Below are 16,077 nucleotides of genomic sequence, written 5' to 3'. Positions count from 1 at the left end.
TGGTTGATTTCATGGGTTTGAAATGAACATTAACACGCTCATTGATTCTTCTCAGCAAAATTTCTAAGGTTAAGCAGAGAGCTATGAATAAGGTATGTGCTGGACAAGCAAGATTTTTTTTAAAGTATACTTCAATAAGTTCTTGTTGAGCACATATCGTGCTGCTGCCTAGAAGTACAAAGATAAAATGATACAGAATTTACCCTCTAGAGGGTATACGGGCAAGCAGGAACCAACACAATACAGTGTAAGAAGGGTTGAAACAAAGAACTGAAGAGTGCTAGTAAAGCATAGAGGAAGGTATAATTCAAAAATATAAACAGGCAAAATAAATTTTGCTTTTTCTTGAGAAAGATCATTTTCATTCATGTAGCAATATATCCAAGTGTGTCAAAAGTGACATTAAGTGATAAGTGTATCTTTTACTTAAAACAGCCAGAACACACCTGCCTAAGTATATACCTATTTCATATATGAGTAATGATTAGCACATCATTTTGGCATTAGTAATTTAAAAAGCAGTCTTTCTGATTCTTTGCCATTTTAATGAAAGCAGGTAAAGAAGAAGTGTGGAAAGGAGCAAAAGGCCTTATCTGAATGGCCAACAGGGAATCTGGGAATTCTGGGGATGCCATGGGGGATGCCACTGGGCCCCTGAAAGTGGATGTGGCTATCTCAGTTGCCCTTGGGCAGATTTATTGTCCAGGCTTACGAGGTCATCAGGGAAGTAAACATTTACTAAGTAAATCAAAGAAACAGACATTGAGACAGGGAAGGGAGCTGAAATTGTGAGGTTGTCCTAAATGCATACAACATTCTTAGAAGTAATAAAATTGCTTAAAATAAGCAAGTAAGAAGAAACAGAACCAAGTGCAATCTAAAATATAAGCTGTGAAAAAAAACTTTGAGTACTTTGTCAATTTTATAAATGTCTTCAATTGTCTAGGCTCTCAAAAAGGTCAATTTTAACATACCAATTATTGTTGGTAATATATCTTACTCAAGCTAATGTAGAAAATGAATGAGCAATGGCATACTATTATCAAATAATATAGTTGTTATTTTTCCATATATTTTAGTTAAGCAAAAAAGAAACCTTTCAAAAAGAAAAAAAGAAAGAAAGAAACCTTTCAGTAAAATGCCATTAAAGGCATTAGTAAAGCAAAGAATATTTGAATGTAGGAAATCTAGGGTCAAAAGGGCTGGAAAATTTATACACTAATTTCCGATTAGTTATTATCTTCAAGGGGAATAGAATCAGGGCTGAAGGATGAAGGGTATTTTTATATTTTACTGTGCACATTTCTGTATTCATTTTGCATTCTTGTAATGCTATGTATTTAACAATAAATGAAAAAAACTGAAAAATATTTTTAACCTAAGAAATTAGACATATAAGGATGTTGCAAAAGAGCCATCGGAAAGGATCACTAAGGTTTGAGAAGAAAAAATCAACTGGAAACAGCAATAAGGTAACTAGTACCACATGTGCTTTCCCAGGCAAGCAGGGCGTAGTTATGGTTTTTAAATTCAGAACATGAGCGACCTCTGGTGGCCAAGATAGATACATTTCACATTTGTGTGCTGCGCGGTTTGCTGGAAAAGGCTGTGCGGTGAAACTGCTTCTTTCTCAGGTTGAAATAGCCACCAGGATGCCTTCGGGGAACAGAGAGCTCCTCACCCCGCCGCCGCAGCCGGAGGAGGCGGAGGAGGAGGCCGAGGAGTCCACCCCCAGGCTGATTGACGGCTCTTCCCCGCAGGAGCCCGAATCCACCGGCCTTCTGGGTTCGCGCCCCAATGAAGGTGGGGTAAAACAAAGTTGAATTGTACTTGGTCCGTTTGGCCATTCCTCGAAATTACCAGCCTCAATTCCATAGGGACTGGGTATGATCCAAGGAGAAGTTTTCAGAATAGGCTAGGTTTGAAGCTAGGAGAGGTTCGTGCATTTGTTACTCAATATAAAGCAGCCAGAATAATTCAGTTTGGGCTTAATGAATAACCAAAGATATGGGATGGAAACAGTACTCAAAACCTTTGTGGTGAACTTCATTCCTAGAACATGGGGGAGTCTGTTAGCGAGAGCAGAATCTCTGCCTGTGAGATAGGCCAACGCTGAGCGTAATAATCATATTTTACATTGGCCCAGCACAATCTGTCTGTGGGCCATAATGCTTGGCACTTTCCAATATCTCATCTGATTCTCGTAACCTCCTTGCCAGGGTGTTCGTATTACTGTTTTCATGATCAATGAGGAAACTGTAGCTCAAAGCGATCACTAACTTGCCGGACGTCTTCTAGCTGTTAGTTGCACAAAGTGAAGTGGAAGCCAGCTTGCTCTGACTCTCGTCTGTGCACTTATTGGAAAACAGTCCCAGGAAGTGACAGAGAGAAGAAAAGAAAGCAAGGAACTCCATAAACTTCAGGCTGCATTTCAAATAGCCTGAAGGTGGCTCTAAACCAGAGCCTTTAGGAATCCTGGTTCTATTTGTGATTCTATGATTTGTCTAAATTGTTTTCTGAATGTGTCAGTGTCAACTTGCAGGTACTTACATGAACTCACACCCAGATATTTTTAAACATGTAGAGAATGGCGTGGTGTGGGGACGTGGAGAAATAGGTAGGAGTCCCACTGCAAAGCCTAAGTTAGTAGTGAGCGTCTTTTTATTCCAAGCTCTAGAGGTATAAAACTCATTTAAAATGGTCTCCAGGCTCTTTCTGGCAGGGAGACAGGCATGTAAACATATTCAGAAGCAGGAATGTGTTTCAGGTATTATAAGACATGTGTACACAGCACATACCGACAGAAGAAAAACAGGGGAGGAGCAAGGTGACATAAGACTGAGAGCAAGGGCACAGGGGTTAAACTGAGAGGGTCCTGGACCTAGCAGCTCCCCCCCCCCACCCCCACCATGGCATACAAACACCTGTTCTGCCAGAGGCTGGAGGAACAGCGCTGAGTGCATTTGATCTTTTTTTGTCTTAGTGTCCTAATCTTAAAACTGGGGTCAAACAAGCTAGAATTTATAAGGATTAAGTGAATGAATGGAGTGCCTAGCCCATAGGAAGCATAAGAAATATTTTGTCCATTTTAATGGTTCACCAATAAGTAATGTAAAAGTTGTCTTTTATCAAATGCTGATTATTTGCCAAAGTGTTTTATGTACATCAGTGCCTTGAATGGTCACAAGAACACCCTGTAATAAATTGGTACTGTTTTCCCCATTTTATAGAAAGGAAAACTGAAATTCCAACATGCTATTACATTTGTCCTAGATCACAGAAATGGTATCTGGTGTTGTTGGGATTCAAACAGAGAAAGCTAAATCCTAAATCAGTGTCTTTAATGACTACATTTACCCATTTCACATATTTAAACTTCTGTGGAGTGCTAGAATACTCTACAAACAGAACCAGGAAGATGCACATGCAAAACGAGAAGGAAGTAAAAGTAACCAGTGGAGAGCCCCCAAAATAAGAAAATGAGATGTTCCTAGAAAACTTGCTTACTTTTAAGGAATTTCAGATCTGTCAAAAACAGACCAAACAGGCATCAATACTTGGGGGTCCTTCAACTGAGCCAAACAACAGAGAAGCATAAGGGCCACTCTTTTTAAGGTTTTGAAATATCTTAAAAACATTAAAAAATTTTTTTGAATACTGTTAAAATGTTAGCCAAAATTATATGCTCAGTTATGTCAGTTTTGAAATGATATAAAAAACCTAAGACTAATTTTTTTCTTATTTTTGGTCTCTAAAATAATCTGTGGATGAAAAATAAAGTTAAAACTTGAATTAACATTTTAATTTTCAGAGAAACTATCTCCAGAAGTTTTTAATTTTAAATGAAACTTAAGCCTCATGAGTTCATCAACATTAAGTAGTCTGACATTATTCTGTAAATTAAAAATCAAATTATCATATTTTTACTAACATATATTTTTTAAAAACAATATTCCAAACCATAGAATGTAGGCTTGAGTTGTGATTATACAAACTAGAATTAAACTGTAGCTGGTGTGAATTTATAAAAATCACCCTTAGCAGTTTTTGTTCAAGCTGCAAGGCCATGAATATATAAGAATCAAAGACCTTTTTAATATCTTATAAATGGGAAATGATAATCTATAATGACTGGAAAGAAATTAGCAAGTGTTAAATAACTTACACCTCTCCCTTAAGGAACTTTTCCTAGATTCCCATTCCTAAAATGATTTTCATTCTTGAAATTGCTATTGTAAGTGACTTTCAATGCAACTCTATGGGGTGCCACAAATGGCCCCTCAACTAAGGAGACCAAATATCTGGATTTGCCCGGGACTGATGGGGTTCCCAGGAGGCAGGACTTTCAGTGCTAAAAACCCAAAAAAGTCCCAGCTCACCGGGACAGACTGTTCACTGAGCAATCCTAAAGCGATTCTTCCGTCACTGTCCTCTTCTCGTCTTGATCACGGCCATTTCATCATCTCCATCTCACATCTAATATACGCTGTCCCACCTCATTGCCCCCCCAACCCCAAACTCCTCCCATAAACGCTATCTCCCCATCAGCAGCTGCCTCACTTTCCTGTTGCCATACAACAGAGGAACTGTCTGTCCTCTGGGGCGGTTCCTTAATTTCTGAGCATGCGCAAATAGAACTTACAGTTTTAACTATCTCTTATTCCTCTTTCTGCACAGCCACATTCCTCAAAATATGTCTGTATTTGCTATAACTGTTTCAGCGCTTCTGTTCTCCTCCTTCATTTACTATAATCTGGCTTCCAGCCCCATTACTCCACAGCTCTTGGAGTCCAAGAGACATTTTTTTTCAGTTTTTAACTTATCTGGCATCTCAGTAGCGTTAAGCTGTTGACTTATCCCTCATCCTCAACACTCTCTCTTCCCTAAGTTTCCGTAGTATTTCCCTTCCCTGGCTTTGCACTTTCCCATTTGCTCATTGCTTCTCTGTCTCTTTTGGAAGCACACTGTCCTCCACCTGGCCACTAAACAGAGACTTGAAGCAGGGGCGTAGGCATGTGTGGGTGTGTATGCGTATGTGTGCATGCGCAGGTGTGTGTGTTTGATATAGAGAGAAATAACAGATTGATATTTTAAGATATAATCTAGCTTCACAAACATTTTTAGAATCTCTTGCCTTCTCTATCACCATTACCCTGGCCCAGTTACCATCATTTTTATCTACCACAATTCATGTCCACTCTTTCTACTTGTTATCCTTTAGCCTCCCAGCACATCATTAGGCAGAGTGATCTCTCGTCATGCAAATCTGGCATGCCATACCCCTGCCCATCCTTAGAATAAGAAACAAACCTGCAACGCAGCCTACACAGGCTCTACATGTTTTATCCCATGCGTTCTCATGCTTTCTGAGCTTTAGCCACGTGCATCATCTTGCAGTCTGTCCGAAGTGAGGGGACTTGGCATGTACCGCTCCCTCTGCCTGGCATACTCTTCCCTTCCCTCTTTCATAGGTAACTTTCCTCTTCCTGCAGCTTACGGTTCAGATATCACTGCCACAGAGAACCCTTCCACAACTCCCAAACTAGACCACATTCCCCTGCTTTATGCTCATTTGGTCTTTCATAAGACCAAATGAATCTTATCACAGTCAAAATTTTATTTCTGTATGATTATTTAATATATTAATGCACATAGCAGATTATAAAATAGAACTGGGTCTTTGTGCTCACCATTTCACCAGCTAGCACAGTGCCAGTCACACAGAATGGAATTAGTAAATACTAATTGAGTGAAAAAAACATTAATTAGTTTTGCACATCTCTTCCTCGAATCAGATTTAGTTTCAGCGGGGTATTTAAAAATTAAACCAAAGACCTAAGAAAGATACTATATATAAAAAATTTGTGTATGAAAAACCACATTTTTAATGTTTACGTGTTGAAAGTAGAATTTCTAATAAGATTGATCTAATAAGATAAAATTAATGGCCACACTCTAGCCAGACAATAATTTAAAACAAATTTGTAAAACATTACAGAGGATACACTTGTTCTTGGGTCAGCTTTAATTGATATAGTTGGCTTAAATAGTCCACTTACAGAAAGCTATATGAGAAAATAGGAAATAAAACAGAATGGTCTATGTCAAATTCTTATCTTGTTTACCAAACATTCCTAACCACATTCTTTCTTAGAAATTGTTTTTGTTATTGACATCTAATGATCTGCCTCTATCTTTTAGACTTTCCTACCTGCCTTCTTTGTACTTGTATAAGTACCACCGTGTACTGCGATGACCGTGAACTTGATGCAATTCCTCCACTGCCCAAAAGCACGGCTTATTTCTACTCTCGCTTTAACAGAATTAAAAAGATCAACAAAAACGACTTTGCAAGCTTAAGTATGGATGGCAGCACCAATGTCCTTTTTTTCCTGTATAGACTTTTAAAAATGTTTATGATGTACATGTTGCTACAGAAAATGAAATTGAGAGCCAAAATATGGTTTGTGACTCAATTACTTTTTTCTTATTTAAATACTTGGATTGCATTAATAAGGATAAGTAAAAACAAATCACTGAAAGTTATTAATTAAACTGAGTATATAGTGGTGATGCTACTTTCAACTTAACTGCCTATTTTCAACTAAACAGAAACCATAAGTAATTCTATTTGTATGTGGCTAGAACATTTTGTATTATAAGATTGAGTACAGTAGAAGATATCATGACCACATATTAAATAAGATTTGGCTTTTGGATTAACTTCCATTAAACTGAATTTCTTTATGATTGGTGAATGCAAACCTAAATTCTAACTTTATAGTTTTGGCCAATTTAGAAGTATTTTGGTACTTTTCTTCTTAAAGTGTTTTATTTGAAGATTTATTTAATGCCTGTATCTTTCAATAATAGAAAATAAAACCTACCATCACTAAGGAAATTGTTTCAATCAGTAAAAATCTAGACAACATTATGAAGAAAGTAGAGGAAAAACCTGTTATTTTAAATACAATGTGCCAATTTCCTTCCTAAATTACACTTTATACTTATAATTGAGTATGTTTGAATATTATATAGAGGAAATAATGAATTTTTACAAAGTAATTAACAAGATAAGTATTTTATTTACTGCCATTGCTAATTAATCTGTATTTATTTTATTTAATGTGGGAAAATTTATATTTATTTTTATGTGAGCAAATCATATTCAAAAATATTTATGTCCTTCATTTTTTCTTCTAGGTGATTTAAAAAGGATTGATCTGACATCAAATTTAGTATCGGAGATTGATGAAGATGCATTCAGAAAGTTGCCTCAACTCCGAGAGCTTGTCCTGCGTGACAACAAAATAAGGCAGCTCCCAGAACTGCCAACCACTTTGACATTTATTGATATTAGCAACAATAGACTTGGAAGAAAAGGTATAAAGCAAGAAGCATTTAAAGTAAGTGTTAAGTTTGCATATGAAAACTTTCTCTTTTCCATTTGCTATCAATGAGCACCCTTATTATTTCCATAAGGGTATTCAATTTGATGAGACTTTTAAATTCTAAAATAGACTTTACAACCCTGTTTATCATGCTTTTTTTGAGAAATACTGTGTTCAGGTAAGTTCTAAGGGTGGCTGAATCCCAAGAAATAAGAGCTGGAGTAAGAAGTGGGGAAATACCTGGAATACCCCCAGGTATTTATAAGAAATTTCAAAGAAACAACCAGAAATGGTGTAAACTGAAGAATTCATACTGACCAAGAACTCCAATCTGGCAAAGTACTATATGTGATTAAAAATATAAGCTGCTTGCACATGATGTAGGTGGTGGACTGAGGATAAAAAAGCTTTTCAACTCCCTTAAAAGGAGGATGGGCTCAGTTAATCTTAGAGATTTTGTTTTCTAAGTGGAGGAAGCAATTTTGAGCCCAGAATGACCTGTATAGAGTCTAAGAAGTCAACAACAGGAATTCTTATCCACTCTTACTCCCTTCAAGCTGCTCCTCGAAATATACATTGGGTGAAAAGCTTTAAAATACTATTTAAAAGGAACACCCATTATTCCCAGGGAGGCCACTTGTCATAAACTGGTTCTGGTGGAAAGGAAAGGAAAACCCAGAAAGAACGATGATATACATGAAGTTAGCTCACATCCCTTCTACAGCTGAGACATCACAGGTGGAAGTGCCAAGGACAAGAAAAAGCAGGCTCAAGCAACATGGCTCTCACTCTTGTACTACCTACCATAATTATGTAACATACTTTGAAATAAATTCCCTGGTATGGCACGTGAAGCTTGTCACCATTTACCCGTAACTCTCCCCCTAGCTTGCTTTCCTGTGTATATTTGTCCCACTTTCTTCTCCCATCTGTTGTGCTCAGATAGCTAGTCTCTTCTTTGCACATACAAAGTATCTTCACCCACTCATGCATCATCTATTCCGTGGGTCTTCTTTGATTTCTGCATATAGAATTGGCAGTTTCTCATTTTTAATTATCTTTTTTATTTTGAGATAATTGTAGATTCATATACAGTTGAAAGAAATAATATGAAAAGATCATATCTATCCTTTACCTATTCCCCCCTCCCCTCCCCCTCCCCCTGGTAATTGCCAGATTATAGTTTAGTATCATGACCAGGTATTAACATCGATACAGTCAAGATAGAGAACAAGTCCACCCACAGAAGGATCCCTCGCATTGGCCTTTTAAAACCACACCCACTTTCCTCTGCCACAGCCCCTTTTTCTGCCCTGCAATCACTAATCTGCTCTCTGTTTCTATAATTCAACATAAATGGAACCATGCCTTATATAGCCTTGGGGCATTGGCATTTTTCACTCTGTATAATTCTCAGATGATTGATCCAGTTGTTTCATTCATTTGTCAATAGTTTGCTCTCTCTATTGCTTAGTAGTATTCCATGGTATGAATGTACCACATTTTGTTTATCATTCACCCACTGAAAGACATCTGAAAGGTTTCCAGTTTGGGTTCATTAAAGCTGCTTAAACATTCATGTACAGGTTGTTGTGTGAACATAAACTTTCTTTTCTCTGGAATAATTGCCTGAGAGGTTATACATACAACATCCTAGGTTGTATGGAAGCTGTGCTTTTAGTTTATTAAGAAACTGCCAACTATTTCCTACAGTGGCTGTACCATTCTATATTCCCACCAGCATTGTATAAGTGTTTCAGTTTTTATGCATTCCTTCCAGCATTTGGTGTCATGACTACATTTTATTTTAGCCATTCAGAAGGTGTGGAGAGATACCTTGTTGTAGCTTAATTTGCATTTCCCTAACAGTTAATGTGGTTGAACATTTTTTTTCATGTGCATATTTGCCATCTTTATATTCTCTTTGGAAATGTCTTTTATGTCTTTTATCTATTTTTGATTGCAATTTGTTTTCTTACTGTTGAGTTTTGAGAATTCTTCATATATTCTAGATAATTATCCTTTGTTGAATCTATGGTTTGCAAATATTTTCTTCTTATCTCATTAAGAGAATTTTCATTCTCTTAATAGTGTCTTTTGTAGAACAGACGTTTTTAATATTAATGAAGTCCAGTTTATCAAATTTTCTTTTTCTGGATCATATATTTAGTGTTAAATCTAAAGCTTAGTCCTAGATTCTGAAGATTTAATCTTATGCTTTTTCTTCTAAAAGTTTTACAATTTTATATGTTGCTTTAAGTCTGTGATCTATTTTGAATTCATAATTAGATAAAGTGGGAGACTTAGATCAAAGTTCATTTTTCCCTAAGGATGTCCATTTGATGAAAATACTGTCTTTCCTCCACTGACTTGCTTTAGCAACTTGGTCAAAAATCAGTTAGACATATTTGACATATGACTATATCTGGGTTCTCTCCTCTGCCCCATTGATATATGTATTTATTTGTTATATATATATACATACTATACATATATATATATATATATATATACATACTATACATATATATATATATATATATATATATATATATACTGCCCTGTTCCCAATATTGGGGGCAATATCACACAGTCTTGATTACTATAGCTATATGATGTCTTGAAATCAGGAAGATTGATTCTCTCACTTATTTTTTTCATAATTATTTTAGCTTTTCTAGCTCCTTTGCATTTCCGTATAATATTGAGAATTATCTTGTCTGTATCTAAAAAAAATCTTGCTGGGTTTGATAGGAATGGTATTAAAATTGTACATCAATTTGGAGAAAACTGGCATCTTTATAATGTTGAGTCTTCTAGTCCATGAATTCAATAAGACTGTATTAAATTAGATCTGTATTTGTCTTCTTTTCTACTGTTTTGGGAGTTTTCATGCTATAAATCCTGAATTGTTTTGTTAGATTATCTCTGAAGTATTTCTGTCTTTTTTTCAAACAATTATAAATGGTAATGTGTTTTTAAATTTGGTGTTCATTACTTTTATATAGATACACATTCTATTTTTGTAAGTTTATCTTGTATCATGCAATCTTGCTGGATTCCTTTTCTTGCCTTATTGCACTAGCCAGAACTTATAGAACTATGTTGAATAAGAGTGTTGAGAGTAGATATTCTTGTCCTGTTCCCAATATTAGGGGGAAATCATTCAGTGTTTCCCCATTACTTAACTGTAGGCTTTTTGTAGATGTTCTTTATCAAGTTGAAGAAGTTCCATTGTTCCTATTTTTTCCTGAGAGATTTTTAAAATATATATCATTAATGGGTTTTGAATTTTGGAAAATATTTTTTCTGCAGTGATTACAAGATCATATGCATTTTCTACTTTAGACTGTTAAGCTAAGTGATTTTTTTTTAATCAGTCAGTTAAAGCCTATTGGTTGATGGTGGTTCTGAGTTCTATATCCTTGCTGATTTTCTCACTAGCTGTTCAATCAGTTGTTGAGAGAAAAGGATTGACGTCTCAAACCATAGTTGTGGATTTATTTACTATAAGTTCCATAAGTTTTTGCTTTACATATTTTGAAGTTCTGTTGTTTAGTGCATACACCACTAGGATTGCTATGTCTTCTTGGTGTATTTTCTTTTTTCCTGGCTTCCTATGGGCTACATGAAGAATTTTAGAATTCCATTTTGATTTATCTAGTGTTTTTTGAGTGTATATTTTTGTATAGGTATTTATCGGTTGCTCTAGATATTATGTAATATTTGTCACATATATGCATATGTGTGTATGCATGTATGTGTGTGTGTATATATATATGTCTACTGATGACATCATTTTACCAGTTTGAGTGACATATACAAACCTTATCTCTACATACATCCCTTTACTCTCCCACATTTATATCATTGCCATAAATATTTCTTCTATAAGCATTTAGAACCACATCAGATAGAATTACAATTTTTTCTTAACCATCAAACAGAATTTAGGAAAAAAGTTTCCTTCTTAGAAAGAGAGGGAAAGTCTCTTTTATATATCCTTATTATTTTTTTTACCTTGTTTTTCACTCTTCCTAATGTTCCAAAATTCCTTCTTTTATCATTTCTTTTCTCTTTAGAGAATTTCCTTTAGACATTCTTGTTAGGTAGGTCTGCTGGCAACACACACATTCTCTTAATTTTCCTTCATCAAAGAATGTCTTGATTTCTCTCTTCATTCCTGACGGATATAAATTGACAGTTATTTTTTATGTCAGCACTTGTAAGATGTTGTGCCAGTTTCTTCTGGCTTCCATGGTTTCTTCTGAGAAATCCATTGTCATTTGAATTGGTGCTTCCCTACAGGTGAGGTGTTGTTTCTCTCTCATGGTGTTCAACACTTTTCATTGTGTTTAGTTTGCACAGGTTTGGTTATAATATGTCTTGCTGTGTATTTTTGGTTTGTTTTGTTCTATCCTGTTTAGGATTTGTCCTGTTTCACTCAGCTTTTTAAATCTGTATGTTTCTGTCTTTTGCCATATGTGAGGCATTTGCAGCCATTATTTCTTCAAATACTTTTTCAGCTCTACCTGTTTTCTCCTGTCCCTCCAGGACTCTGGCATAAATATCAAATCTGTTTATAGTCCCACAGTTTCTGGTGACTCAGTTCATTTTTGTTCATAGATCTATTTTCTCTGTTCTTGAGATTAAGTAATTTTTATTCTGTCTTCATACTCACTAATTCTATCCTCTACCCCTTCCATTATGCTGTTGAATCCATCCATTGCATTTGTTATTGTAGTTTTTCAGTAGTAAAGTTTCCATTTGGTTTGTCTTTTTGTCTTTATATATTTTTATTTACAGAGACTTTCTATTTCTTTGTCTTTGCTGAGATTCTGTTAATTTGTTGAAAATGGGTTCATAATTACTCATGACAGAATTTTTATTGTGGTTGCTTTAAAATCTTCATCATATAATTGCAATATCGCTCTCATCTTAACATTAACATCTATGGGTTGTCTTTTTCATTTAGTTTGAGATTTCCCTGGTTCTTGTTATGACAAGTGACTTTTTAATTGAAACCTGGACATTTTTATGTAATTTTTGAGATATTGGCTGTTATTTAAAACTTCTATTTTTATGCAGCTTCCTGTAATCCAGTAGGGGAAGAAGAGAGAGCTCTCTGTACTTCCTGGTCAGTACAGAAATTCAGGCTCCCCATTTAGCCTCTGTTGATGCCTAAAATATGTGGGCTTTTCCTTAATGATGGGTGGGTGAAGGAGTTTGGGATCCCCACTAGGGATCCACCGATAGCTCTCTGGGTGGGAAAGTTAGGAGTGTGCTGTTACAGCTCCCCATGTGGCCTCCACTCTTGGGGGAAGGGAACCTCTTCACCAGTGGGCCATGTTGAAAGTCCTGTCTACCCACTAGGCCTCCTCTGACAGCATCCTGCTGAGCAAGGATTTAGACTTTATTACAGAACAATAAGGATGGAAGTCTAATCTCCTGCTTATCCTTTTCTGGCATGGTGCTGGGAGGGGTCAAAGTTTTTCCGTGGTGTTTGATTGGAGTAGAACAATCATTGTCTAAAAATGTTCTGTCTTGCTAGGCTGGCTCTTTCCTTGTCCTCTGACTAGTGAGAGAAGGCTTTTGTTGGGCTTTTTGTGTCTGTCCAAGTCTAGGATACATGAGGCAGAAAGAAAACCCAGGGAACTCCCCACCATATTATACCTCGGGTCCCAAAGTTCCTAGCGTATATTACTACATATTTCCACCTTTTCAGAGACTTCATATATTTGTTTCACATCTAATGTCTAGGATTTCTAGTTGTACTCATTGGTAGAAATAGAGAAAAATGTATAAACACTCTGTTTTCCCAGAAGCACAAGTTCCACATTGTGAGTTTTTTTTTGTTTTGTTTTGTTTGGCTTCGTTTTGTGGGGGGAGTGCATGGTCCAGGAATTGAACCTGGGTCTCCCACGTGAAAGGTGAACATTCTACCACCGAACCACCCATGCAACCCCATATTATGTTTTAATAGTAAGTTGTATGCACATCAGACTTAGCACTTATTACAATGTGTATTAGCTAGGGTTCTCTAGAGAAACAGAATTAGCTGAGATAGCCATAAATATAAGATTTATAAAAGTGTCTCACATAACTGTGGGGATGTAGAGTCCAAGGTCTGTAGGGCAGGTCACAAGCTGGCAGCTCCAATGAAGGTCCTCAATGAACTCTCAGGAGAGGCTGGCTGGGCCACTCTGGGGATGTAAGAGTCCAAGACCTGAACTGCAGGCTGTGAGCTGGCAACTCCAATGAAGGCCTTCAACATACTGTCAGGAGAGGCTGGCTGGCTGAAGCAAGAAGAGTGATTGTCTCTTCTGAATCCTCCTTAAAAGCCTTCCAGTGATTAGATTAAGTGTCACTCATTGCAGAAGACACTCCCCTTAGCTGACTGCAATCAGCTGTGGATGCAGCCAACATGGGCATGATTTAAGTCTGTGAGATGTCCTCATAGCAACAGATGGGCCAGTGCTTGCCTGACCAGACAACCAGGCACCGCTACCTGGTCAAGTTGATACATGAACCTGACCATGACACAATGTATCATACTTTATATGTTGATAGAAGACCACAGGCTTTTTGAAGGCAGAGAATACCTTTTTAATATTTGCATGTTTCCTAATGAGAAAAGTAAAGCATATAATCATTGTAAAGTTACTATGTGTGGCAAGCATTAATTGGGGCACTTTAAAGTTATTAACTCTGTACGAACTACAATCCCTGTATAGAATTAAATGTTATATAGTAAATAACGGTTATTATTATAACCATTTTACACATGAATAAATTGGAGCACAGAGAGGACAACTAACTTGCCCAATGTCACCCAGCAATCAATGGCAAAGCCAGGATTTGAACCCCAGTGCTTTGTTCCAGAGCCACGCTCTTAAGTCACTATGTTATACAGCCCCTCAGCATAAACAATCCATTTTGTTGTTGTTGTCATTTGGTATTTTTTAGGAAAAATGAAGGAGAGTTTTATTTCTGCTCTTCTAGGTTCTTCTGTGTTGGTAAGATGCTTTACTAGTTGTGCTTCCTTGAGTCCATCCATTCATTGTTCAGAGCCCTGGATCTTTGTGATACGATGACCTGCTTTTACTATGTTTGTTACTTATGCCAAGTCTTGTCGCTTATAGATTGTTTTCTTCACTCCAGCTCAGAAAAGCACCTGTCTCAAGAGTCCTTATCCATCAATGTCTTCATGTGACAAAACAAAGCTGTAGTATCATCCGTCCTTAAAACCCAGTTCTAGCAAATCTAACCATAAACTTCCTCTACAATTTCTAGCCCTACTTAATCCTTGGAAAGTTATATAATTTTCACTTCTCCATGCTTACAAAATGAAGAAAATTCTTGCTATGCCTCACTTGAATTTTCAAAATCCTACCTCCATCATATCTTCCATGGAAAGTAACTGCCTTGCTTACATTGTAAAAGTTATCCTGGACAAAGCAAGGTTCTTCTTAGAGAATGAAAATCAATTTTCATCTTCCTGAAGAAATATTTATTAAAGGACTATTCTTCCAAAACTCATTCGAATTGTATAGTCATTGAGGACAACTAATCTACCTCAACTTTACAAAACATGCCTAGACAGGCATGTTATTTTACAAATAGTTGTCAACCGTGGCATTGGTAATTTCTGTTAAATTCCTATGTTTGGGATGTTTACAGGATATGTATGACCTACACCATCTCTACCTCACTGATAACAACTTGGACCACGTTCCTCTGCCACTCCCGGAAAACCTACGGGCCCTTCACCTCCAGGTAGGCTTCTATCAGCAAGACATGCCCCACAGCTCCAGGGAAAAAGAGACCAAGCAAGAGGAAGTCCAGGACTCAAAACACTATTTATAATGGCATGTTGATATACTGTGACAATTTTTTTCGTCTCTATCTTCTCTCTACAGCTCATTCTCTCTCTCAGACTAGGTAAAAAAATGCAATCATGACCCTATCCATCCTGCTCTATTTTCTGACAACCGTAGCCTTCGTTTTCATTCCTGGCCAATTCATAATTCACCTTTTTGGCAGGGTGCTTCTTCGGTGGGAGTGGGAGTGGGGGAATGAAAGCACCACCTACTGAAGAAATATGAAAGGTGTAAAAGTAGAAAAGGGAAAAAGAAAAATCGAATTTGATTTTTAACTTTCAGTATTTTAACTATTCAGTAAAATATCAATTTTAGCTTTTAATTTTAGTTTTAAAAAGTGAATTAAATTCATTTCTAAGGCATTCCCATCTGCTAAAAGATGACAAATCTCCATTTCTCTGGGTTAAAATAAATGCATTTTTTCCCAAACCAACCTATTTGAAAGTTCGGGCTTATTTTAATTATCACTAAGCTAAATTTTATAGTTGAAGTCATAAGTAAGAATACATTTTCAAAAATGTTAATGACCCAGGATTTTCTAAATCTATTTCATTTTTTGCCCAAGTGATTAAAAATATTTTTAATTACAACAAAAATTTTTTATTGTGAAACAAAAAGAGATAAATTATTTATTTCATATATGAGTAACTTCTGGCTTACAGCTGTAATCAAGCTTCTGTATTAATTTCATCTGTTTTGTGGGAAAGTCTGTAGAGAAGATATCCATTATAAACTCAAACCTCCATCATAGGGCAATATTAAAATTTTCCCTGCAGGTAAATTACAAGCCTTTACAAAAAGCAATT

General features: G+C 36.4%; 1 protein-coding gene across 2 annotated transcripts in view; it reads left to right on the top strand.

The window, feature by feature from the left end:
* EPYC (epiphycan) overlaps positions 1-16,077 on the top strand; it is a 41,482-nt gene that overhangs the window by 16,988 nt on the left and 8,417 nt on the right. For both annotated transcript variants that reach the window (XM_077111585.1, XM_077111586.1), the window contains 4 exons: positions 1,635-1,803; positions 6,202-6,360; positions 7,204-7,406; positions 15,072-15,167. In XM_077111585.1, coding sequence (XP_076967700.1) covers positions 1,635-1,803; positions 6,202-6,360; positions 7,204-7,406; positions 15,072-15,167 — 627 coding nt within the window. The remainder of the gene's footprint in view (positions 1-1,634; positions 1,804-6,201; positions 6,361-7,203; positions 7,407-15,071; positions 15,168-16,077) is intronic.

This window comes from Tamandua tetradactyla, chromosome 7, assembly GCF_023851605.1.
Source record: "Tamandua tetradactyla isolate mTamTet1 chromosome 7, mTamTet1.pri, whole genome shotgun sequence".
Taxonomy (NCBI): domain Eukaryota; kingdom Metazoa; phylum Chordata; class Mammalia; order Pilosa; family Myrmecophagidae; genus Tamandua; species Tamandua tetradactyla.
This window is presented reverse-complemented; position numbering and strand designations above follow the sequence as displayed.